The sequence below is a fragment of the Ceratotherium simum genome, chromosome 32 (assembly GCF_057802395.1).
Source record: "Ceratotherium simum simum isolate JZ-2026a chromosome 32, ASM5780239v1, whole genome shotgun sequence".
In the NCBI taxonomy this organism is placed as follows: domain Eukaryota; kingdom Metazoa; phylum Chordata; class Mammalia; order Perissodactyla; family Rhinocerotidae; genus Ceratotherium; species Ceratotherium simum.
The window spans coordinates 12,631,765-12,657,886 of NC_141931.1; the positions used below are offsets into that span (position 1 = coordinate 12,631,765).

The 26,122-nt window shown below is 42.6% G+C and overlaps 1 protein-coding gene across 2 annotated transcripts in view; it reads left to right on the forward strand.

The window, feature by feature from the left end:
* PIP4K2A (phosphatidylinositol-5-phosphate 4-kinase type 2 alpha) overlaps positions 1–26,122 on the forward strand; it is a 167,011-nt gene that overhangs the window by 89,814 nt on the left and 51,075 nt on the right. For both annotated transcript variants that reach the window (XM_004425300.3, XM_087420752.1), the window contains exons 2-3: positions 11,951–12,048; positions 13,896–13,992. In XM_004425300.3, coding sequence (XP_004425357.1) covers positions 11,951–12,048; positions 13,896–13,992 — 195 coding nt within the window. The remainder of the gene's footprint in view (positions 1–11,950; positions 12,049–13,895; positions 13,993–26,122) is intronic.

Sequence of the window (26,122 nt, forward strand, 5' to 3'; positions counted from 1 at the left end):
CAGAAGATGTTCAAAGTAAATTATTTGGTGGGAGGAATCTTTATATGCTTATCAACCATAGAGTCACAAAGGAACTTTGTTTTCTTTTAGGATGAGTCCAGTAAGTGGAATCCAGTATCTATTTTCAGATACTGATATGAAGGGCTATAGAGGGGGAAAAGTGATTTTTAACATTAATGGTGAGCTTGTTTCATTTTTTTTATTGGGAAGTCAAGATCCTTTTGTAGAAGCCAGAAGCAATTGAAAAACTTGTCGAGTCTAGGGAATCTGGTATCTCATATTTATTATTTGATTTCCCTAAGAAATTAATTAAAGTTAAAATAGTATCCAAAATAATAGTCATGTTGAGTTATGCATTACAGTTCTTTTCCCCTGGGGCCCTTACTGATCCTGACTCCTTTGTACTTTTCTTGCGCAGATTTATCACTCTACAATCTACCCACTTTATTTTTATCGAATTATGTTTTATAATATGTACTCATATTTAAGTGGTAGGAATGTTGTTTCGGTGATAAAGTAAGCCCTCTTCAATCTGTGTCTTGAGACTTTGAGGAGGGGTGAACAGGCCTTTCACGATAATTCCTACCCTTGCCATCTCCTGTCCTGCCCCAGTCTCAGATGGACATACGGCCATGAAAACAACCCACCCAGTGGCTCCCATCCACTAGCCATTAGACCCAGCGGTGGGGCCTGTGGCTTCACAAGCTGCATGCCTCCTATTTCATCTCAGTATGGCATAATTATAGTGAATTGTCTATTATAATCAGATTAAATATCTCAGTATCTACTCTACATGTGAGAGGTTTTCTTTTTTTTGTTTTTCTTGATCCTTTTTGTGTAGTCTTGCCTGAATGAAAACCAATGACTAATTATGTATTAGTCTGGGAACATAGTATTTAGAGTGAATATATCTGAATTAATTGTGTCGTTAATAATGCCTCACAATTTTTGAACATATTCTTTGCTTGACTTAAAAATTGTATAAATTAGTTGTTTATTTTTTAAATGTCGCAGTGTGAAATGGCTTTGTGGGGACACCTCTGTATGCCTTAATTTCAGAACTATTACCAGCTGGGTCTCACTTATTTATTCCTTGTCCAATAGCTATTTATTATTCTCATTTTTTGCAGCTTAATTACAAACTCTGTTTTCTTGCCAGTGTGAATTCAGCATTACATCTGTAGGAGCAGTACTTACTGCAGTCAGCAGATCTAACACACACAAAAAAAACAAACCTGTGTTTTACGGCGTTGGAGGTAACTTGAGTGGGACAGCAATTTGAACGTCTTGTAAGGAGAGGAATTGAGATACTTTTTCTGAGTTGTCCATCTTTTTTTTTTTTTGTGAGGAAGATCAGCCCTGAGCTAACATCCATGCTAATCCTCTTTTTGCTGAGGAAGACCGGCTCTGAGCTAACATCTATTGCCAGTCCTCCTCCTTTTTTTTCCCTAAAGCCCCAATAGATAGTTCTATGTCATAGTTGCACATCCTTCTAGTTGCTGTATGTGGGACGCGGCCTCAGCATGGCCGGAGAAGTGGTGTGTCGGTGTGCACCCAGGATCTGAACCCAGGCCGCCAGCAGCGGAGCGCGCACACTTAACCGCTAAGCCACGGCGCTGGCCCCGACCATCTAGTATTTTAAAAGGAAAAGTCCACATAAATTTTACTGTGCTGTGTGTTCATCATAGTTTTCAATAATATGAAATAAATAATTTCATAATAAATAAATAATTGCTTTGGAAATCGATTTTGTATCCTTCAAGGATACTATTTATGATTCATTAAGATTTAATGGAGCCTTGAGGAACATTTATTTTCCCTTTTTTGAAATGACAAGGAATGTCAGAGAAATGATAACTTTCTGGTGATGCAGGTCCTTCCAAATGTAGATTGCATTTATTGAAATCACAGGTAATATAATTGTAGTAGACCATGGTGCATATTCAATTAAATATACATTTAATCATGTTTATTCTAAACATCTATTTAATTACTCTTTTTTTTAAAAAAAAAAGAATCCTTTAAAAGTTTTTAACACAATGAAGACTTAAATTTCAGGCGGACATCTTATGAAGTTGCTGTGAATCTTACCTCATAGGCTGTCAGGAGCTCAAAAGGATCGTAGGGTCAGCCAGTCCCCCTCCCTAAATTTTATATTTGAGGTCCTTCAGTGAGTTGCCTGACTGAGGAAGACTTAGGCTGGATTAGTTTATCTAATCTCACTAAGCCTTAATGTGCTTATCTGGAAAATTGGGATAATGATAGTAGCTACTCCATTGGGTTGTAAGGATCAGATGAGATACTGTGTCCCAGGTGTTGAATGTGATGCTTGGCAGGTGTCCACTAAGGATTAGCAGCAAGGTTAATGCCAAGTGTTAAAGTGAGTTAAGGCCAAGCTGAGCCTAGACCTCCGTGGCTCTCCCCATCCTCCACCCTCCACCCCCCACCATGTCAACCAATATTGTCCTCTCTACACCACTGTCTCCCCTGCCCCTCCCTCTTGAATTATGATAGAATCAGGAACATTTGGGCACTTTGTACAAAACCTTTTACTTACCCTCCCCGCCCTCCTTTGCCCTGTGTCTATTGATGTGGACAACAAAGCTTCTTTATTTTATGTCTTATTTGGGCCCCAGCGCTGTCCACAGTGATGCCCAGTGGCTCAGCAGAAAGGCAGAGCTGGTCCACGCCATTCTGTTTTGGGGGTGACTGGCACAGTATAAACGGGAACAAGAGGCCCTTCCCAGGGCACCAGGAGACCCAGCCTCTCTGCACTGGGGTATTTACAATGTGCTTTTATGCTCATGAGCTGTATAGGGCTGTGAATGTGACTGCCAGCACAAACAGAAAATGAAAAAATATTTTGCCCAAGTGGTTTGACAGTTATTAAGGACTTCACAAGTGTAAAGTGGTATTGCACTTTTGTTGTGAGAGTTTAGTAAGAATTTGCAACCTGAGGGAACCTTAAATGTGGCCTTAATAATAGAACCAGTGCTTTCAGTTTATAGTTCAACTAACCTAATAAAATGTTAAGAAACTCCAAAAGTACTTTTATCTCCATAAATTAAAACTATTTGGATTTCATAATGCATGCTTATTCCTATAGGGAGGGTGTTAGTCTTTCCTTCAAAAGAGTAACGGTTAACACAAATCGTTTTGTTTCCTCTTATGCATATTATGTAGCATATATAAATAGAACTATATATAATATGTTCCCTATGTATGTATCTATAAAGAAAGACAAAGGAAAGTGTAAATGCTTTGTTAGAAGGCTGATAATAGCAGATGTAAACTAATGATGATAAGCCATTATTAGTTTTGCTGCCCATTTTGAGGTAGGCCATACAGAATGGTTGGGCTAAGTAGAATGCCAAACTAATAAATTCAAGTTTTCTCAAACTGAGGACTTTGAAATCCAAGAATTTTGTCCTGAAATCTGAAAGTTCACAACCCATAGGCCTATGTGGAATGTAGAAACTAACAAGTAGGATTAACTGAGCCTTATTCAAGATGATAGCTCATTGTCATTACCTGCATCCGCTCATGAATGGGAACTAGGTATATTTTAGTTCGTATGAAGTCAAAGCAATAGGCTAAAGGAGAGGGTGTCCAGGAATTTAAATGGCCTTTCAGTTATGGGCCAGATGAATGACTGGTGAGCCCCATATACAACAAAATAAAATGTGCTTATAAAATAATATAAGGGCTCATAGGTTCACAATGGAAAAATATTGGTTACTAATTAAAAGCCTCTTTTAAGTGGTAGATCTTCTGGTTTGTGAAGTGTTTGTTCACAGGTCATTAAATCTAGCTACTCACCTGACCAAGAGGTTTGGGGGGAGAATTTTTTTGGGGAAAAGAGAAACCCGAAGGAAATGTGAAGCCACTGTGAATGAAAGGCAAGCTGGAAGAAAGATACAATGCCCATGAAGCAGCTGTCTAATGTGACTCAGGCTCAAGCTACTACTCGATTATAAAGGAATAGCTACACCAGACTGTATTGTAGTCTGCACAATGAGAGATGAGACTGTAGGATCTCCAAGGTTCTCTTTTAATTTCATCATTTTATGATTCTCTGTAAACCAAGGTGTAAATGTCCTCATCTCTGATTTCTCATCCCTTTCCTCCTCTAAGAACAAGGGCCAAACATTCCGCACTTCCTGGGTACTCTGATATGTGAAGATTTCATTTAAATGAAATACTAGTACCATCTCTCCATCTGTCAAAAGCCACATCGGGCTTCACCCCTCCCAGAAGCCCTTCCCCGTGCCTGTTGCAGTGGGCTCCCTGCTCAAGTTCCTGTGGCACTCACGTCTAGACTCCAGCCTTTCTTCTCTGCTGCTCTGTATTCACCCTGTTTGTGTATGTGCTGCCCCATCAACTACAGTGGAAACTCTTTATGGTCCTTTGTACTGAGTTCTTATTTCCAAGTGATTAGCCTGGAACTCCATTGCTCTTTATGTCACACCTTGTGCCATCTTGGTGGCACACCCAACTAGCAAAACCCTCAAACCTGAAGGACCCCAACCATCCCCGTCTCCTCACCTGCAGCCTGAGGCTCAGCTCTGCTGGAATGTCACTCCACGAGTTCCTTGGTTCCCTGTAAGTCAACCGTCAAGGACTGCAAATGGACTCTCAACTCTGCCCCAGAGCCTAGCCACATTTCTCTCTTCAAACCTGTTTTCCCATATTCTGCAGTCAGTTTTTCAAATTCTCTCTGTTCTAAGCCTCTGAACCCCTCAGTCTGCCTCTCAGTCTCAGCAGATGGCCCCGGCTCCTCCTTCCCAGAGAAAGTAGGAGCCAGTGGATGGGACTAGCCTGTCTTTGCTGGGTCAGATTCTACCACTTTCGCACAACTCCTGTCCCTTTTCCCTCTTGTCAATAGAGGAGCTGCCTCCCCCAAACCATTTCCTTCGTGCATGCTTTGGACCCCATCCCCTCCCACCATCTCAGAAAGTACTGTGCAAGGAATGTCCCTTCTCTCTCAGGCCCTTCGTCCATCCGTCATCCCTCTTCATCTCTCTCCTCTCTTTCACTTCCAGACTTCTTATAAACTAGCCCGATTCAGTGTCTGCATTCTCTCACCTCGTCGGCTCTCCACACCATACTTCAGTCTGGTTTCCATTGCTAGTTTCCATCAAAACCCCTCACGCTAAGGTTGCCAGAGACCTCCATGTTGCTCAGTCTCGCTAACCTTTTCCACTTGTCATCCCACTTGACTTCTCAGAAGGATTCAACACTGTTCGTCCCATTTTGTTCTGACTCAATCTTTCCTTCATGTCCACGAGATGACACTGTGCTTGCATTTCCTACCTCCCAGTTCTTCTCTTTCTGCTTTGTAGGCTCATCCTCCTCTTCAGGCTATTAACCGTTGATGTTCTTCAGGACTGCCTCTAGACCCTCCCTTCCTCTCATTTACTCCTGAGGAGAAACCATTGTCATACACAGATACACGTATTTTTATCTCCCGCCCCGCCTCCCCTGGGAACTTCCGATCCACATGTCCACCTGCCTACGTGACATCCACACTTAAGACGTCTCAAGAGCACCTCACATTTAACAAGTTCAAAAATGAACTCTTCTCTTAAAATACTCCATCTCAGTAAATGGATGTGTCCTCAGTCTGTCCTGTCAGGCAAGCCCGTGTAGTACCACCTCAGTAGTGCTGGAATCTTCTTCCTTCATCTCTGCTGCCTCCACCCTCTTCCAGGCTACCATCCTCTCATGGAGTTCCACAATAGCCTCTTACAGTCCTTGTAGACTTTGTGTTCAGCCTCATCCCATCACTTGCCCTCTCGATTTCTGCCCTTCTACCACACTAACCTTTCATTTCTCTGGTTAACTGTGCCCTCTCCTGCCGCAGGGCCTTTGTACCTGCCTCGCTACTTCTTGGAACCCCTCTCCACCTGTCTTCTCCTGCTTGAGTCTAACCTCTCCTCCAGGCATCACTGCCCGGGTTCTGGTCCCTGCCTCTGTCATGCTTGCTCGTAGCATGATGTCCTTCTCCGTCCTGACACTTGTCATTTTGGGATTTTACATCTGTGCAATTCTTCATTTAATGTGTATTCCCCTCTAGAGTGTAAACACCGTGAGGGTGAATGCTGGTGTTTGAACAGTGCCCAACCCAGAGTGGACGCTCACCTGTTGGACTCATGAAAGGACGGGTGGTGAATGAAGATCGATAAGGGAAATTCTCAGATGACACATTCCATTTGGGCTAAAAGGTTTTCATATTTTCTCCACAAAACATTTTTCAGAGCAGGAACTATAAAGCAAAAAGGATTCCAGAAGTTTCTCTTCTGCTGCTTACTTTCTTAAGAAGACACTTTGACTAATACCGATTTCAGCAGCACGAGGGTGGAATTGAGAGGTTTGGATGATCCTACTTGCAAATTGGGTTTTGCTTTCTCCGTAATCACTTGAAGCATAGACGTGATGGGAATCCTTTATTTTCTTCTCTCCAGCTTTTTTCTGTATCATTTGGTGAAGGCGATAGGAAGTTGATTGCTCCTTCCTTGCCACCCTGTACACTTTCTTTGTTTTTATTTACACTCTAATATTTCCACAAGATGTTGAAAAATTGATTTAGTTGTCATCCAGCTTCGTTCTAATTGTGCTTGTTGCAAGACTTGGTTTTCAGTTCTGATTCTCTTTTTTTCAAACTTTGATATTCTAGTGCTAGTACAAAGATACATAATTTTTAATTTTTTTGCAGATACTTGAGTAAACTGAGTGGGAGAGATTATATGATTTTAAATTAGTCTAGTGTTTTTGTTAATCGGCAGTTTGATACATTTTTATGGACCATAAGGTGAACGAGATTTTAATAATATAGTATAGAAGAGGCTCAAAGTGATGTCTGATTAAATTATTGCAGTCATTTGACAGAAACAGAATTGTAATTTGGCCTTGCACAAATGCAACCTAAAGGGAGTTTCCTCAAGAAAACTACTTGCTGGAAAATTTATGTAGATCATCAGATTATATGAGTTAAGGATTAACTGGTGGTTGTAATTAAGGTTGTTTGGGGTGAATATAAAGTGTTTATAGGTTATAATCAATTATAATGCATTTTGAGGGATTATTCTGATTATCTTATGCTATAATTAGATTATATCATTTACTGTTTTAAGCATCTGCTCCTTTTTATGTCTGTGCTACCCAAACTGTGCCAGGGTGCCCTAGGGCATTGCAGCAAATTCACCAGGAGGGCCACGGGAGAGTTTAAAATTTCAAGGGAAACATGGCGATACTCAGCATCTGTAGGACACCGTGCAAACTGCAAGCTCGAGGGAGTTCACAGTTTCCACTTAGATTGCACTGCATTCCTTTCAATGACGTCGTATCTTTGGGAAGCTGGGTTCTCAGCAGTTGGTGTGTAAGTACTCAGCAAGTACCAGACGAAAATCAGTGGATCAGAAAATCAGGGGGGTGGTATCAGAGATCTGCTGAGAATCTGTGCAGTGCCCAACACAATATGTATATATATTATACTATACACTACATATTATATATATTATATATAATATAAATATATATGTAAAATTTATAAATAACCTGATAGTTTGCACTTATGTTTTTTGGTCATCGTTTTTAAAAAATTATTAAAGTCGTTAATTTTTACAATAGACAATTCTTTAACATGATTCAAAATGCCAAAAGCATAATAAGGAACACTCGGAGAAGTTTCCCCCACCTTGTTGACAGCAGCTCTGTCCTCCTGGTTGCCCAGGCCAAGGCCTCGGAGTCGGTCGTGGCTTCTGTCTTTCCCACATTGAGAACTTCAGGAAATCAGGTCGGCTCTACTTTCAAAACATCTCCAGAATCTGCCTCCCTTTCCCTAGCTACACTGCTGCCACCCTGCTCAAAACAGGCTATTACTACACTTCCTCATAACTGTTCTCCCTGCTTCTACACTTGTGCCCACCCCCACCCCCCCACTAATCGTTTTAAACCCTAAGTTAAGTGATACCATCACCCCACCACCCAGAATCCTGCAACAGCTCCCATGTCGTTCAGATTAAAAGCGAGTCTTTCCAGTGACCTGCACGGCCCTGAAGGACCGCCCCTCCACCTTACCTCTCTGATCTCAGCTCTTAACTCTTTCTCCCTTCACCTAATGTGCTTCAACCATGCTGGTCTCCTTGCCCCAAGCATACCAAGCATGCCCCTGCCCCAGGGCCTTTGCAGTGGAATGCTGTATCCCTTATCTCTTTCAAACCTTGGCCCACTCTATTTTAAATACTTCAGGGACCCCCACTCTTAACACTGAGGGACATCCCTAGCTCTTCTGAGCTGCTCTTTTCCTTTTTTCCATAGCCTTCTAACATGGTAGATAATTTACTTCTAACATAGTAATTTACTAAGTTTGTTGTTTTATTTTCTGACTCTTCCCACTAAAATAACAGCTACAGGAGGGCAGGCATCTTCATCTGTTTTGTTCAACAATGTTTCCAAAACATCTGGAAGAATACTTAGCAATAATAGGTGTGTAGCAAATATTGAATGAATGATGTTCCATGTGTTGTTTAAAAATCTATATCTTAATTTTTTGTCTATTTGAACTATTGATGAAAGCATAGTCAAATCTTCCTCTATAATGATGGATTGTCCATTTTCCCTGAGGTCCTAACAATTTTGGCTCTATACTTGCAGGCTAATTAGGTACTTATAAAATATGAATTCTGTCTATCTTCCTGGCTAATTGAATCTCTTATCATTATGTACAGACCTTCTTTAGCCTTAATAATGCTTTTGTGTTCAAGTTATTAGTTTATCTGATATTAGTAAAGGTAAGCTAGCTTTTCAATAATTTTGAGTACTATGTAATATATTTTTTCTGTTCCTTAACTTGCAACCTTTTTGAGTTCTTACGTTTTAGTGTGTCACTTGCATATAGCATATAGTTTTTAATTCATTTTGACAATCTATCTATATATATATAGATAGATAGATAGATTTTATTTTTTGGTGAGGAAGATTAGCCCTGAGCTAACTTCTGTTGCCAGTCCCCCTCTTTTTGCTGAGGAAGATTGGCCCTGAGCTAACATCTGTGCCCATCTTCCTCTACTTTATATGTGGGATGCCTGCCACAGCATGGCTTGATGAGCGATGCACGGGTCTGCACCCGGGATCCAAACCTGCGAACCCTGGGCCACTGAAGCGGAGCTCACGAACTTAACCACTATGCCACCAGGCTGGCCCCGACAATCTGTATTTTTAACTGCAAGTCCATTTATGCCTAGTGTGATTATGTATATATCCAGATTTATTTCTGTCATTTACTTTCAATTTGTCCCACTTTTGCAATGCTTATTTTTTTCTTCTTTCTTGCTTTCTTTTTTAAAAAAGTTAGTTTTGTTTTCTTACTCTTTTTCCCTTCTACTAGTTTGAAAGTTATATACTCTGTTTCTATTCTTTTAATGTTTGCCCTTGAAACTTTACCATAATACTTAAAGTCTAAAGTTAATGTTTTAACCCTCCTCTTGAATAATATATGAACACTGTCTAACTTTCACCATCTATGTCCCAACTTACACACTGTTGCTGTTCAGTGTTTATTTCTGTCCTTTTTAGTCCTATAAATTAAGCATTATTACTTTATATAGGTGATGTTTACTTATATTTATCCTCATATTTACCAATTTATTTGCTTACTAATTCTTTTTTATCTCAGACCTTCCAGACACATTTACCTTCTTTCTGAAGTATAACCTTAAAGTCTAAATAATATGCTTCTAAAGCTTTTAAGTTCCCTTAGTGAGGTTTGTTGTAGCTAAGTTCTGGGTTTTTGTTTATATGAGAAAGCCTTCATTTTGCTCTCATTTTTGAAAGATAGTTTTGATGGATCTATATAACCTTTAGTTTAACTGCGGTGTATCTAGGTGTGGATTTTTTCTTAGATTGCTTGTATACATTAGGTATTATGTATCCACAGAATTGTGACTTTCATGAGCTGTAGAAAATTCTCAGCCATTATATCTCCCCCCCCCCCAAAGCCCCAGTAGATAGTTATACATCATAGTTGCACATCCTTCTAGTTGCTGTATGTGGGACGTGGCCTCAGCATGGCCGGAGAAGCGGTGCGTCGGTGCGCGCCCGGGATCCGAACCCGGGCTGCCAGTAGTGGAGTGCAGGCACTTAACCAACCGCTAAGCCCCGGGGCCGGCCCTCAGCCATTATATCTTCAAATATTGTCCCCTCTCCATATTCTCTATTCTCTTCCTCTAAGATTCCATTTAAACTCACTCCAAACTCCCTGTCTTAAATAATTTGGTTTTTTCTTAACCATTCTTTTATATGTTCCATTTCCGTTCTGTCTCTCTGTGGTATTCTAGGTAACTTCCTCAGATTGACCCTCCAGGATACCACTTGTCCAGTCTGCTGTGTAAGCCCTGGGTTAGAGGCTTTTTGTTTTGTTTTCAGTTCAACAATTATAGTTTTCATTTTGTAAAAGTTTTACTCAATTCTTCTTAAAATCTGATTGGTCATTTTGAAAGTCTCATGGTTTACTCATTTTTACTAGTCTATCTTTTACTTCATACATTTTACATGCAGTTTTTGTTTTCTCTTCTGTATCTGATCATTCTAATAGCTGAAGTCTTGAAAATAATCATCGGTTTTGTTTCTGCTGACTCCCACTCTGTTATCTTTGTGAGCTCATATTTGGTTGATCTTAATCTGTGGGAATCCAGAGGCCTGTGTTGCGCATGCTTTCCTCTAGACACATTTGCATTTACTTTCACCAGGTGTTGGTACCACTTTCGCCTCCTTCAAGGGTCCTAGTTTAATGTTGAAGCCGTCACTTGAGCTCTCCAGCTTTCCTTTGACCCAACTGAGTGTTGAAATTGGCAGCTGTCTTCAGAGAAACCCCTCCCTTCACTCTGGCTTGATGGTCACCACATTCCGTATGGATTAGGCTCACTTTGGGGGAAAGAAGGCGTCTTGAAGATTTTCTTTACTTTCTATGAACCCAGCGATGTGTTAACAACTTTGCTTTATCAAGGAACTCATTTGTGTGTTTGTTTTGTTTTGTTTTTGTAACTGAGAACCCTTCCAAGTAGCTTCCATTTTACTGGACGTATAAATCTTTAATGTGGTTTTTATTACGAGCAAAAAGGGAGATAGAGCTTAGGAACCAAGATGCAAAAATAATTAACCGAGAGAAAGTTCAGTTTTTTCAAAGTCATGTGTCAAAAGCTGTCCCTGCCATTCACTGGAACATAGACGGAACTTGGTTCAACCCTTTGTCCTCTGTAACCACATCTTTGCTTTTGCTCTTGACATCTCTCCAACCCATCTCCTTCTCTTTTAGTCCCAGAGCCATATGTCTCCTTCCTTTTCTTCATGAAGGTTCCTCTTCTGGTAAATTCATGCTTCACCCCAAGACTTATTTTTAAACTTAGTTCCTATAAGAAAAGTAAAGACTACAGGAATGACAGTGTTGCTTTTTGAGTACCCAAAAGTGTAAGGAAATAGTCAAATCCATCTATTCAACCACTATTTATGTCAGAAATTAAAAAGCCATCTTTCTCAGATAACATTTTCTTTACAGAGGGAAGTTGTTCTGGACATGTGATCAAAGGGGCTCTGGGTTGGGACTCTGGAGGAGAAATGGGAAGATTGACGCAGAGAAACAGGGACAGTTGGCCATGAGGGTTCACCCTCTAGAATTCCTCCCTTGCCACTGCCATCCCAGAGGCCCCCATAGGCCCAAGAGCAGACAGAGATGAGCAGTGGGAGTTGGAGCTGGATGTGAGGTGGGAGGCAGTGGTGAAGTCTGATGGGAGAGTGAGCAAAACAAGAGAGATGAGCTAGGATAGGAATAGGGAGGAAGGTGGGCCAGAGAGTTCTTGTGTCTTCCAGGTTTTCTTTGCAAGATACACGTTCAAGTCAAGCACTTCCCACCTAGATAGTAATAACCTGTGCCATTTATTTTATATTTTTCTAGATCAATGAACTGAGCCATGTTCAAATCCCTGTTATGTTGATGCCAGACGACTTCAAAGCTTATTCGAAGATAAAGGTGGACAATCACCTCTTTAACAAGTAAGTAAAGTAACAACTTTTTCTAGAACTGACTTTTTCTAGAACTGATGTGGCTGCCAGAAGTATGATTTTTGTGAATTTCTATAACCCATTATTTTTCAATGGGTGGGAGTAAAGTTTTGCTGATGAAGTTAATCCTGTGATAAACATAACCATCTGTCATTTTCAGAAAAGCAACAGCAGTCCCTCTTGGGTAATATCCTTTTGCCATATGGCATATCATTCTCTATGAATATCTTATATGTTAAAAGTGATATTCTCATTACAATTTAAATGTTTGAAGCTGTAAATTGCTTGGATTTCTGAGCAGCTATGGACCTTAGCTATCTTACACAAAACTCTGATAACGATTACTTTCTGAGCAGAACTGACTACTTCATAGAACAAGAAAGAATTAAGGTGCATTTTTATAAAACATAATTGGATGCCATATTGGACATTGAGAATATTTCTCCTTCATTTGAATGTCATTTTATGTTAGGTAGTCCATTGACAGCCGGATATACAAAGACGTATGAGACATGCCCTGCCCTCAGGGAGCTTACAGTCAGGCGGGTGGTTGGAAAATGACACAAATTACTATAATTTGGTATGCAAAGTACCACAATAGAGGGGGGATATGTGTGTGTGTGTGTGTGTGTGTGTGTGTGTGAACACAAAGGAGGAAGCAGTTCTGAAGAGTAGGATGAGCCTCAAAGAAATCCTTCCCACATGAGGATCAATTATGAAATTTCTTAGTGGGGCCATTGTTCTAATGTGAAGCTAACGTGTTACTTCTTCTCATAATACTGTTTAGAGGTTGACCGTTTGAGGGGACCTTTTCTATGTGAATTTAACGTGGTATTTATATAAAACATAAAATAGGTCGTTCAAGGAGTGAGATGGTGTTGTTTTGTAAGCTCTAATCAGCTAGGAACTGAGGACTAGTGTGGGGAGCGCTGTTTGTGGCTCACTCTGCTGCCCTTCCCTGACTCTCCAAGCTCTCAGCTTTCCCTTCCCTGTTCCCTCTGCGTGGCCCCTTCCTCTCCACCTCTTCTTCCTTGAGGAAGCGGCTGTAACATGTGGTCAGGATGAAAAAGGTCCTAGAGTCCCAGCACCCCTAGAAGCTGAGAAGAGACAGATGTTGTCAGTCTGCCCCTCTGTCTCCCGGATCGTACTGTGGGTGGCAGTTGGTTCTATGAAGCACATCTGTGCCTTCTGTGGGTCGGGAACTCCACGCGCTTCTTTGGCAACATGTAGAACTAGATGGTGGTGTTACCACCCAAGGTGGGTCGTCTGCCCGCCACCAGACATGCCAGTAGTCGAGAAGCAAGGTGGAGGAGAGAAAGGGTTTTATTACAGCTTGCTAGCAAGGGGGAAGATGTCCGACTAATGTCCAAAAGAACCATCTTACAGAACAAAGACCACAGGCCAGTTATGTAGGGGGCTGGTCTCCAGGTGGGGCAGACATCTGGTCTCAGTTCCTGATCATCTTTTGTTTTACTGGATATGCATCAGAGACCAGAGCAATGCCCTATACTCTGATCTTTCAGTTATGGTTGACGATGGCTATCAGCATAGACTTTCTGCCCAGGGGTCACCACGTTCCTAAGGAACTCAAAAGAACAAAGTTATCACCTTGTCGCAGCTGGGAGGGGCCATAAAATCTACAGAGCATGTATACCTCCTGGAGGGTGCAAATCCGGCTGGGTTAGTTAATCAGAGGTCACTCAAAGTTACAATATGGTTTCTTTTGTACAATATGGCTTCCCTTATGTCAACCTGTGTTGAGCCGGTATCAGTGACAGATTCAAGTCTGGTTAACTCTTCGTCTTTCTGAGCTTTATTCCACAATATGACTGTTTCAGAGAAAACATGCCGAGCCATTTCAAGTTTAAGGAGTACTGCCCGATGGTTTTCCGTAACCTGCGGGAGAGGTTTGGAATCGACGACCAAGATTTCCAGGTGAGTTGCTTTTGTTAACAATTGCTTCAAATGCGTTTCATCATGCCTTTTGCTTTTAATAAGTGGGATTTACATTTTTGTCATTACAAGTAATTATATATAGTAATTTCATTTTACGTAAGGAATTTTTAATGTTCTTTCTGAAATAAAGGGTTCTTTCCGTTGGGGACTTCTACACAATATGATTTCAGTAGTTGGTAGGAAAAGAAATTATCCTTTGGGAGAGTTTGATATAATGTGTCCACAGCCTGTGCAACTGTGCACATGTGTGTTGAATTCACATTTCCTGTATTTGCAGAGGCCACTTTGGAATCTTAGACATTTATTTTTGTTCTTGCTGATTTGCTGCTTTTCAAATTGGCCAACCCTGCCTCTTGCCCACAGCGTTTTTGTCAGAGGCCACACTTGTGCACTACGATGGGGCGTGGTCGAGTGACTGCAGCACTCTTGTCACCCACAGGAGCCCACCATCCCGGGAACAGTTCTGTGGAGCACCTTGCTCTGCTCTTGGTCCCCACCACGTAAAAAATGTGCCTGTTTCTCCCAATATTTGCCTGGTTCTCAATTTTACCTTTTAAAATTGAGATCATGGTGCTGTCTTATCTGTTGATCCGTGGTCATTTTTCCTAAGAAAGGGCTTGCCATCAGTTACCTGATTTTCACATAGCCAACCACATTCGTAAAAGCCAAGAAAGAAATCCAGGTTAGGAGATGCAAGGGCTACTTTCTGGTCTTTTACGACAGTCTCTTTTTTTTTTTTTTTACTGTGAGAGGACTGACTGACTTTAAATCCCTTCAAATCTAGTAAACACTTTCCCTCATTTGCCCTCAATGGGAAATCCTAATTAATCCTGCATTAAGTGCCATATTACCATCCTGGGTGACCTTACAAGTTGAATATTGGCACGGCTTACCCTGTATTTTTCCTTAATGAAAAGGGTCCCTGAGGCAAATCAAGCTTAGTGAGTACACTTTCCTGAAGATTTGTGGGCCTCCCCGCCCTGCCCTGCTCCGTTGTTGCAAGTTTCCAGGCACTTCTCACATGCTCACTCAGGCATGAAAGGCCTCCAGGCTGCCATGTTCTGAAAAAGCAGTGCTGGCTAGGCTGCCGGTGACATTCCCTCCTCGGTGGACCGGGGCCAAGGCTTCCTTGGAGGCCCTGGTTCTGAGAGGCTCAGTGCACCCCACAGAGGGCTGAGGGGGAATGGGACAGGGGGGATAAAGAGGCCAAATGAAAATAAACTGAGTACTTTAAAAGGAATGAAAAAGCTGATGATAACTTTGACGTCTGAAGAAAATCTCTGCCTGACTCTCCCGTGCTAAACTCAGGTGTGTTCCTTCCTTCATCCCCTCTTTTTTTTGAAAAAATAAAACGGGGGCCGGCCCCATGGCATAGTGGTTAAGTTCAGCACTCTTCAGTTCAGCAACCCAGGCTCACGGGTTTGGATCCCGGGCTCAAACCTGCACCACTTGTCAGCCATGCTGTGGGGCAACCCACATACAAAATAGAGGAAGATTGGCACAGATGTTAGCTCAGGGCAAATCTTCCTCAGCAAATAAATAAATAAATAAAATTTAAAAATAAAACAACTACACAGGCATTTCACAGAAACTGACTTTTGGGGGCCTGTGCTACAGGATCTTGTTAGATTCCTCCATTCATTACCAAAATGAAGTGCTTGTATTTCTTCTCATAATCAGCCCTGTGAAATGAGATCTAAAATGGACCCGTTACATTCCTGAATTCTATCCTGCAGTAGATAATAGTAGTTTTTTAAATTCCCTAAAATGACCAATTTAGTGGCTGAAATACTACCACCTTTTTTCCCCCTGAAAACAAAACCACGGAAGTTGATATTTAAGTAAGTGCAAATTGCTGAGTACAAAGTCTGAAGGCAAATTAGGCAAGCGGAGGATGATTCACACGTTAACTAATTGGCAAGTCTGTTAAGCTCTTAGTCTGCGAGATCAGTATAGAGGGGAGATGGTGTGGGTATAATTAATCATTTGAACGCCCCTCCTTTCCTCAGCTATGCCTGGTGCTCTGGGCATTTAAATTGCTGCTTTCTCTTTGGCAACTGTATTTCTGTTAAAAAAAAAAAAAAAAGGTGGATGTTTCGAGATACACTGGTTTCCTTCCTCAATCCTGTGTTCCTTTCCCAGTGTCCATACCTCTTGAAAAACGTTCAGCCAGGGCAGGGCCCCTGAGTTCAAACTGAGGATAACATTATAACTGTGGGGACTCCACCCACTTGGTTGGCTCCTTGGTTTGGAAAAAAAGAGAAGTTGTGCCAACTCGGGCTCTGGGTGCGTGCCTCGAGGGCCCCTTCGCACTGCAGGGGTGAAGGCGGAGGCTGGCAGGGGGAATAGGCCAGGAGCAGAGGGCCCTGTCATCTCAGCTGCTTGGCACCTGGATGCACCACTGCCCAGATGTTTCATTGGTTGTGGCCAGAACGAGGAACAGGTATCAGTTGACACACATAGTACCAAATTGAAGACTTTCTCAATCGGATTCGAGAAGTGGGATCAATGACCTGGGGTCTCATCATCTTTTGGGGGCACTGGATTGCCAAAGGGGACTAGGCCTCACCCTGCTCTGCTTTACCTTGCTGTGTTTATTTTTCCAAAGTGCTTGCTTGTCGGTCAAGCGACTTTAAACCACCGTGGCGATAAGGAGATCAACTGTCTGGTTCATTTAGTATTCAAACCTGATTCATTTATATTCAAACCTTCACATTAAATCACACGGATAAATGGTCTCTACCTGCCGTGTGTGTGTGAATGTCTTTCTGCTGCACCTAAAAAAAGTCAATATCGATCAATATGATCAAAGGAGATCACAGTCATGAGCCCACCTAATTGACCTCTGTCAGCGGACTGAAACTTCTTGAAAAGAACTAAAAGCATTCCTGCTGTCCCCGTAAACATTTGTATCTTTTCTTTGGCTTTGATTTCTCAAATGTCTTTTAAAAATAAAACTTCTTTTTCTTGCTATCGAAGACAAATTCAAGCAACAGTTCTAGAATATTCATCATTAATAACAGTATCACCTAACATACAGATGTAAACCTGTTTGTGTGTGTGTACACCCAGTGCCTTGAGATTCAGAATTTTCTTCAACTTATTAGTGCTTCTTAAAATTACCTCATTGGTTTGTAATATGCTCAGAGCTGAATTCTGTTCTACTGATCATTGTTGGGCGAGTGCGACTCCCCATTACCATACTTTTAAGATAAGATGTCTTTCAAGATGAATGCCCCCACGGAGGCCTCCACTGTTACTGTTGCTGTAGTTCTTTTCTGCCATCACCACTGCCGCCTTCGGCTCTGGTCTCTCTTAGGTTGGTGATTTCATGCACAACTATCAACTCAATGTGTGTTTATTTGCCACTGTGCTAGACATAGGGAATGCAGAAGAGAAGAAAGGGTGAAGGAATTTATTTTATTTTATTTCTTTACTATTACATGCCAGATTGTGTACTAGATGGTAACGAGAGTTACAGAAACCCAGACATCTTGATTTTGAATGTTCTTCAAGAATATCTGCATCCCTCTTCCCAGTCTCTCAGAGTATCAGAACCTCTTATAACAGGCCTGGGAAGTCAAGGGGAAGCTTCAATTGAAGTTTCTGAGCTGCAGGAGAGGATGGCCCAGCAGAAACCAAAAGGTTATGCAGGATGGAGATAATGCAGTTAAACCCAAATACACCACATAATTGAAGTCGAGCCCTCTTGTTCTTTGTGGAGGATAATACCAGGTTTACTTCTCCCCCACTGCGTCTCCTGAATTAGAATCCCTCATTATTTGCATCTGATGCATTTTCTTCTTTGTATTCGTAACAGAGAATTCTAATTTTAAAATAATTAATTTTAAAAGCTAACTTTTTAAACTTTTGATGTTCTTGTTTCAAGTTTAAAAATAGAATTCTGAATTGTTAAGACCCTTCAGAGTTTACTAAACTTTGAAAGAAAAATTCTGCCAGTATCTCTAGAATATAAAGTCTATCGCTTTGTTTTCATATGTAGATGTCCCAAATATGATTTCAACTGTCTGAGGGCAGGAACTGAGTCTAGCGTGTTTACCGGGCTGTAGGCCCAGAGTTTAGCACCACTCTGGCTCTGGGCAGGTGCTTAAGAAATATTTGTGGAAGAAAGAAAGGGAGGGAGGGCTGAGGGGGGCATAGCAAGAGAAGTGAGCCTTCTGGGCTGAAGCGTTGGGCGGGAGACCTCAGGAGATGTGCAGCTACTGGGTGGTGGGGGGATTGTGGGAGATCAAGATGGAAGGTGGAGAGTGTGGACATCAGCTGAAGACCTCAACCCGATTCTTCAGCCTGAGAGCAGCCCTGCTAATTTGGCACAGGGCAGTGATGTGGTGACATCTGGATTCTCTGAAGATAATTGAGGTGGTTATGTATAGAATGCATACAAGGGAGACGAAGTTAGGAGGCCATGAAATATCTCAACGGGTGGAGTAGAGGCCAGACCAGGGCACTTGGCACTGATAGAGTCAAGCAGAGAGCAGCTTCACAAGGCAGGGAGAAGAGAAAACTGACAAGAGTGGTGGCTGATGGTCCACAGGAGCCGGGGCCGGGAGCTGGAGGTGTTGGGGCCTGAGACGCTGGGAGAGCAGGGGTGCCGCTCGCTGGGGGAGGGAAGATGGGGATGGGGAGGAGAGAGGAAGATGAAGCTGAGCTTTTAGCCTCTTGAATGTGGAGGTGACCTTGGGGTGCCTGTGTGTGGCTGGTCGTCACGCAGTTGGGCATCCCAGGTGGTGCTCAGGATTGGGACAAGGAGCAGAGGCCCAGGTGTGGGAGGGATCGGCAGAGAGGTGCTGGTCTCTCCCCACTCCTCCTGTGCTGTCACCACCCTGAATTTGCTTACTCCTTGAACCGTATAAGCTCTTCTGTTGCTTTGTAACAGTCTGTTGTCTCTTGGGTTTGCTCAGCCTGCCCTGTCACTGTTCCTCCTCACAGCTGAGCTGCCGTGAACCTCACAGTGGATGAAGGACAGAAACTCGCCGGGGCTGAAAGCCCCAGGCCTCCCCTCAGGTTGGACAAGTCTCTTGGTAGACTTTTGGGGAAACTCCCTCACGACCCGCCGCATCATCAGGTTTTTTCTTGTGCTTTTTCTGCTCCTTCATGTGAGTTGAACCAGTTACTGTCGCTACCACAAGCTGCCCCACCTAACTCAGGCTTCCTCTCTGCCTGCGTTCTTGCCCCTGAACCTACTTTGGGTTATGACTTGTGAGTTTCAACAAGAGCTGACAGCCGGTCACCCCTGCCACAGGGAGCTCCTGTCCGGGGTACGGGTTGGACGCTGTGGTGGTTTCTCATGATCCTCGGGCACAGGTCTCTGGTATCCTAATCTCAGTCAAGTACAACCTGAGAATTTTAACGGAGATCTCGTGGCACGCTGTGAAGTTCCTGCGACTCTGCTGCTTTCTCTGCTGGTCATTCCCGTTCATTTTTGTGTTGTTCTTTTCTACAAGTTGTTTCATTATTGATAAGTGTTAAATTGCCCTGTGTCTTGCTCCCCTCTATAATGAAAGCCACTCTACACCTGGGATCGCAGCTCAGATTTTCTTTGAAATTCTCCAAGAGCTTCACACATGGCCTTGAACACAGTGGGCGTGTAATAAATCCTTGATGATGAGGTTCGAGTTAGCATGTTGGTCTTTACCCCTCTCACTGGGTCAGAGGACCGTCTGTGCTCTCTCAGATATGTCAAATGCAAACCGAGAAAGCAGCTTTGTCTGGGCGGTCACTCCCGGCTCCTGGGCTGTGTGATTTGAGGCGTGTAATCATAATCCTGAGTTGTCAGCAAGGCAGCGCTTGGCTTCCAGGTTGCAAGTCCATGAAACAGGTAGCCTAGGTTAGGAAAAAGAACATTTTCCTGGGAGTTGAGAGGATAGTTTGAGTTTTGGATCTTCAGTGATCGACGCTGTGACTTAATCCAGTCACTCAGTTCTGGTAGGTCTCAGTTTTCTCATCTGTGAAATGGGGGAGAAGGACACGATGCTGTCTGAGGCCCTCCCAGCTGTCAAATCTCTGAATCTATTATTAAGTCACCGTGAGTAGATGGCTGTCACTTAGATTTTTGTACACAGTGTTGACATGTTCCCTTTGTAAGGTGGTGGCTTTTTTGCCTTTGAGCATGGCAGAGTTGATTTTAAGTGGCCTTTCTGTTGACTGAAAATAAAAACTTTTCATACATGATTTTTAGCAGAAATACAAACTGATATCAAAATGGAAAAAAGCCAAAAATACATATAAGACCATATGAGTAGTTCAAGAGAATTAAATGTTCAAAATGCTTGGGTATTTAAAAAATATACAGGGACCGTAATGGTTAGTAAAGCATGACATTTTTACGAGAAGTATAGAAGACTGGTGGGAAGAATGAGCTAATTAAATTGACCTTTACATCTCCACCTTCTGGAGGCTGCACTAATCCTGGACCTCCCACTGCGGAAATAAACATCTTCAATGCAAACTTGGAGAGGAGTGGGGAGGAAGGATAGCACCATTAATCCCTTTCTTAAGGGGAATGACAATAAATTTCCAATTATAATTGTAAGAAGGCCACTGAAGAGAGAGCTTCATCTCTCATTATCTTCCTTTATTTCTTGTTGAGGGCTGAGATGGCACCAGAACTTCAAACACAGCTGTTGAGGTTTGAGACAGGGTGTTGTATGATCAGAAGTATACTTGGCTATAGAAAATGAAAGTGATGAAATATAAGTTCACTTCCCAAGTGGCAAGATAGCCAGGTAAAAATGGACTTCATTGTCATGTTCTTACCTGCCCTGCATCTAATAGCTTTGCCGTAGAACTTCAATTTTTGTCTAACAGTTCATTTTATCCCCAACTCCCCAGCAAGCCTAGGAGCATCCTAAGAAGCAACATTTGCTGGCTAGAACATGTCCACAGCACTGGACTGAGGGGAGAGCATCCACAGTGTCACCTCACTCGTTCAGAGATAGCCCAGGGTCTACAGCTGGCACAGAGGGTCCCCTCAGGGTGATGAGTGTGCTTCAGGGACTTGCAAGCAGAATGTTTGGGCCAGTCACAAACGCCTGTGTACTGTATGATTGCATGTATATGAAATGTCCAGAATAGGCAAATCCTTAAGACAGGAAGTGGTCTCCTAGTTGGAGGGGGTGGGGGGAAGAATGAGAATGACTGCTAATGGGTACAGTGTTTCTTTCTGAGGTGATGAAAATGTTCTAAAATTCATTGTCCTAATGGTTAACTTTGTAAATGTACTTAAAACCATTGATTTGTACACTTTAAATAGGTAGATTGTATGGTATGTGCATTATATCTCAGTAAAGCTGTTAAGGAAGAAGAACATTTGAGGTTTAAGATTAGTTTATATTCAATATGAATTCATGAATAATTAATAATTAAAATTAATGAATTTTTTCCCTCCACCATTGCTTTTGGCTGCCTTTTTCTTGAAGGTAGGAGTTATAACAGTATTTCCATTTAGAACAAGTGAATTTAAGGAATTACATAATTTATTGTAGAAACTATCAAATGTATGGAAGGAAAGGGTAGCAACAATAGAGCAAGTTTTTTGCAGTTTGTTTACAATTATCCTTAGATTTTTCCCCCAAACTACTAGCAAATCATTGTCCATTTCCTGTGTGTCTACCAACTGAATGTTACAATTACTGAGCTATTACCATTACTGAATAGTACCTATTTTTAAATTCAAAATCTGGGATTCTGAACCCCCCAGTTCAAAAGTGTGAATGTGCAAAACAAGGTGCTCTGTGGGTGTTTGGGGTCAAAGTAGTAACTATTACTGAATAATTAGGAGAGCAAGACAAAACCTCGAGACCATGAAGTCCCACTGTCTTTCTTTGCAGATAATCAGATAACAGAGTAAGGGGTGGGCTCTCATCGCCTTTGACTTCTAACTCCTTCTGTTTCTACCACACATGCTGAGACCCGACAGCCTGAAAAGGAAAGAAAAAGCTGGTAAAGGCAGCGCATGAGTGACCGTTGTGGGCAGGGGAGAGAACAAGAGACTGTATCGGGTTTCTATTACATCCATATTTTAAATGTTGAATTACGTCTTTTAAGGCTCTGCATTGAATGGGATTGTGGATTTTGTGGTAGCCCAGCATGTTACACGGATGACTTCCCAGACGGTCGGTTCCCTGTTGCTTTTCCAAACTCCTCTCTCTCCTCAAGCCCTGCCCACCCTCCCTTGTTCTTGCTGCTGCCTCGAGGTAACAGAGGCCCACACTTCGGGGGGTCCCCAGGCTTTCCCTCTCCTGTACCTTAAAATTCATTTTCATCTTTAGCCAGCCTACTTTCCCTCCTCCTCCCTATCAGGGAGGAGTTGTCCTGTTGTCCGTCTGTCCATCCCCACCCCTGTGCTTTCTACTTCCTTTGGAGAGTTGTCCAACCCTCTGTCATCCCTCCTTCCCCTTTGGCTTGAGAGGATGCTGGGGGGTCAGCAGGGGACAAGGATAGAAGGAAGACCTTGTGGGTTAGAAATTTTCAACTTGAAACTTCTTTGTATAAAGTTTCAAATTCTCTTTTAAAAATATAAATGGTTATTATTGAGGGCTGTAGAAAATAACCTGTAAAAGTGAACAGAGAGTGTGTGGCTCTCGATGTTCCCTGAGTGCAAACCAGAGGCTTGGCCAGGGTTGGGGGACAAAGGAATCAAGAGCAAACTGGAAGAACTTATTCTACAAGTCCTTCTTCCTTTTTAGCTTACCAACTTACAGAGTAACTTGTCAATATTGATCTGTACCTCTCATTATCTTCCAAGTTGAAATTTATAATTTTTTATAATAATATAATAAGAGCACTGTTTATTGAGTGTTACTGTATTCCGGGTACTATCATAAAAACTTTGTGTTATCTAATTAAACCCCCAAACAAACTTATTATTATCATCATTATCACCTTCCTACAGATATGGAAACTGAGGCACAAAATGCTTAAATAACTTACCCAGAGTCACCCAGTCTTGACTTCTAAAGCTCCCATGTCTGATGCCATCCTCTCCTGCCTTCTAGCTTCATCATCAGTCCTGTTTGGAACTTGAAAGGTCATCAGGCCTCTGCTTATGGCAGTGTGAACCTGAGAAAATATGAATAAACTAAATAAAAGGATGAATAAGCTAAACTTAACATCGAGAGATGGTTTTGATGTTTGGAACATTCTGTGAATGTATGCTTAATGGGTTTGTGAATGTATTCTCTTCTGATGGTTTGTAGACTTAGGAGGTGTATGAGGACATTTGAGAAGACCAGTGGACGATTTCACACGTTGAATAAGCCCTTGATTGCCTTTGTGTTGTGTTGTGACTTTGAGCCCAAATGTCCACATTCACACTTTTGTTTTTTTTTTTGTGAGGAAGATCAGCCCTGAGCTAACATCCATGCCAATCTTCCTCTTGTTGCTGAGGAAGACTGGCCCTGGGCTAACATCTGTGCCCATCTTCCTCCACTTTATATGGGACGCCGCCACAGCATGGCCTGACAAGCGGTGCGTCAGGGATCTGAACCCGGGCCACCAGCAGCGGAGCTCACACACTTAACCCCTATGCCACCGGGCTGGCCCACACATTCACACTTTTGAACTGAGAGGTTCAGAATCCCAGATTTTGAATTTTAAAAATGTCCCCTTATTACAGAATATATAACTCTCTAAGCTTTGTCCATGATAAGGAATTTGTTTTCTAATGAAAGTAGATCTCTCCAAACCCTAGGTAGATTTCATTGGGTAATTTTTTTTTTTTTTTGAGGAAGATTGGCCCTGAGCTAACATCTGTTGCCAATCTTCCTCCTTTTTTCTCCCCAAAGCCCCAGTGGATGGTTGTATGTCATAGTTGTACATCCTTCTAGTTGCTCTATGTGGGACGCTGCCTCAGCGTGGCGGGATGAGCGGTGCGTAGGTCCGCGCCCAGGATCTGAACCAGCAAACCCAGGCCTCCAAAGCAGAGTGCACGAACTTAATTGCTACCCTACCAGGCCAGCCCCTCACTGGGTAATTTTATCTGGGAGCTTGCTCATAAAGACAGGCAGGTAAGGGCAAGTGTTCCTGAAAGTGAATATTTTACTTTGGAAATGGGAATTATCTTGAAGATGACTAAACTAACCCTATAAATGGTGCTTTTTAGGCCTTTGGTTGGATCAGGTCTTCATCTCAGACTTCCACTTTTACATTAAGTGGTTAAGATGAGAAAGAATTTTTTAAAATGGTGAGACCTTCCTTCTTCCATGCAAATTTTATCTTAACTTGCAAATGTTGTCTTCTTTTTCTCTGCCCCCTCCCCTCACACACACTTAATATTATAGAGAGTAACCCAGAATTCGGCATCCCCAGTGTAAAAGATTACTCCTTTCAGCCTTGGCATTCTTTGCCAAGAAAACCCATACAGTTTTTTGTTTGTTTGTTTGTTTTGAGGAAGAGCAGCCCTGAGCTAACATCCATGCTAATCCTCCTCTTTTTGCTGAGGAAGACCGGCTCTGAGCTAACATCTATTGCCAATCCTCCTCCTTTTTTTTCCCCCAAAGCCCCAGTAGATAGTTGTATGTCACAGTTGCACATCCTTCTAGTTGCTGTATGTGGGACACGGCCTCAGCATGGCCGGAGAAGCAATGCATCAGTGCGTGCCCGGGACCCGAACGCGGGCCGCCAGTAGCGGAGCGCGTGCACTTAACCGCTAAGCCACGGGGCCGGCACAAACCCATACAGTTTTAAGCAGAGGAGGACAGAGGATGGGACAGTTTTCTGAAGATAAAAGCGAGTGAGCAAAAGAGAATGAACACCTCCAACTATTCTTAGAACATGTTAGTTAATTAAAACGGACATGATGACCTGTGCCACACAGTCAGAAATGTGAAGAATTCTCAGGATTGATGTTGTCACTACAGTCCACAGGATTGTAGGAAATACTAAGTGCTGGGCATCTTTCAGCTCTGTCTTTGTGCTGCATGAATTGTCTGACTCCAGGCCCGGGGCTCAGCCACACACAGTGTTCCTGTTCCAAAGCCTGGTTCCTCAGACACATCTGTCTCAGATCTTGCCTCCAGAGAAGACGGGCCCCACTCCTACCCGCCTCAGTTAAAGTCAAGTAATGAACAGGCCTAGAATGAATCAAGATAGATTTGTACACATGTTAATAAAGCATCAATTAAAGACTCTGGGCTGCGTTCGCATTGAGGCTGTTATTGATAATATTTTTACACGTCTTACTTGGCAAAACGGAAAACATAAAGACAGGTTTGGTTTTGTGCCAGCTGGCTCATGCTCTAGCTTGTGATTAGAAGGTCTTTGTCACCACGGAAAAATCTATATTGGTGATCCCATCGTAACGCCCACCAGACTGGAGCCCAGGCAGGGAGGAGCGGTGGTGGGAGGATGGAGGCTCTGCGGGAGGCCCCTGCGAGGCCTCCACGTACTCCGGCCCACTCGGATGTTGAAGAACTGAGATGGGCAAGTCATTTCTGCTCTCTGGGTCTCTGTTTTCTTCTCTATAAATTGAGTGGTTTGGAATAATCTCCAAGGTTGCTTCCAAGTGTAATGCTCTTTGATTATGAGATTTGTTTACTCATCAAGGGACCCTCCGGGGGCTCCTGAAGGTCACTCCCAAGCTCTGTTTCTCTCAGGCCTTTCTCCTCCTGGCCTTCCAGACTTCTCCAAGCACCCTGTGTGAAGCTGTGCTTCATTTTTCCTTTGTGACAGAACAACCACACTGAGGAATCTCAATATTCAGTTTTGTCAGATGGCAGACTGCTTTTAGGCCACTCAGTGACTCCTTTTGGTGTATAGCCACAGCCTCCTGGCTTGTTTTCTCGTTGTTGCCAAGGTTGTCCTGAGTACATCTGGAATCTATGAAGTTTTATTTTCATGCTGCTCTAAGAACTATTGTCATCTTCGCTTTGATCTTGGCCCAGATGTCCTAAATCATCACTATGCCCCTGCTGAGATGATGGTTAGACTCTTCTGACTGGACTTTTGTTGGGAAACATATCGAATCACCTTCTGAGGGCCGTGCTCTCCAGCAGTTCCCAGCACAATGTGCCATGCCTTCGGGTAAATACATTTTTAGAGTTACAGAAAGCCCGAGGTAGAGGTCTAATTCAGCTCACCCTCTCCCCTG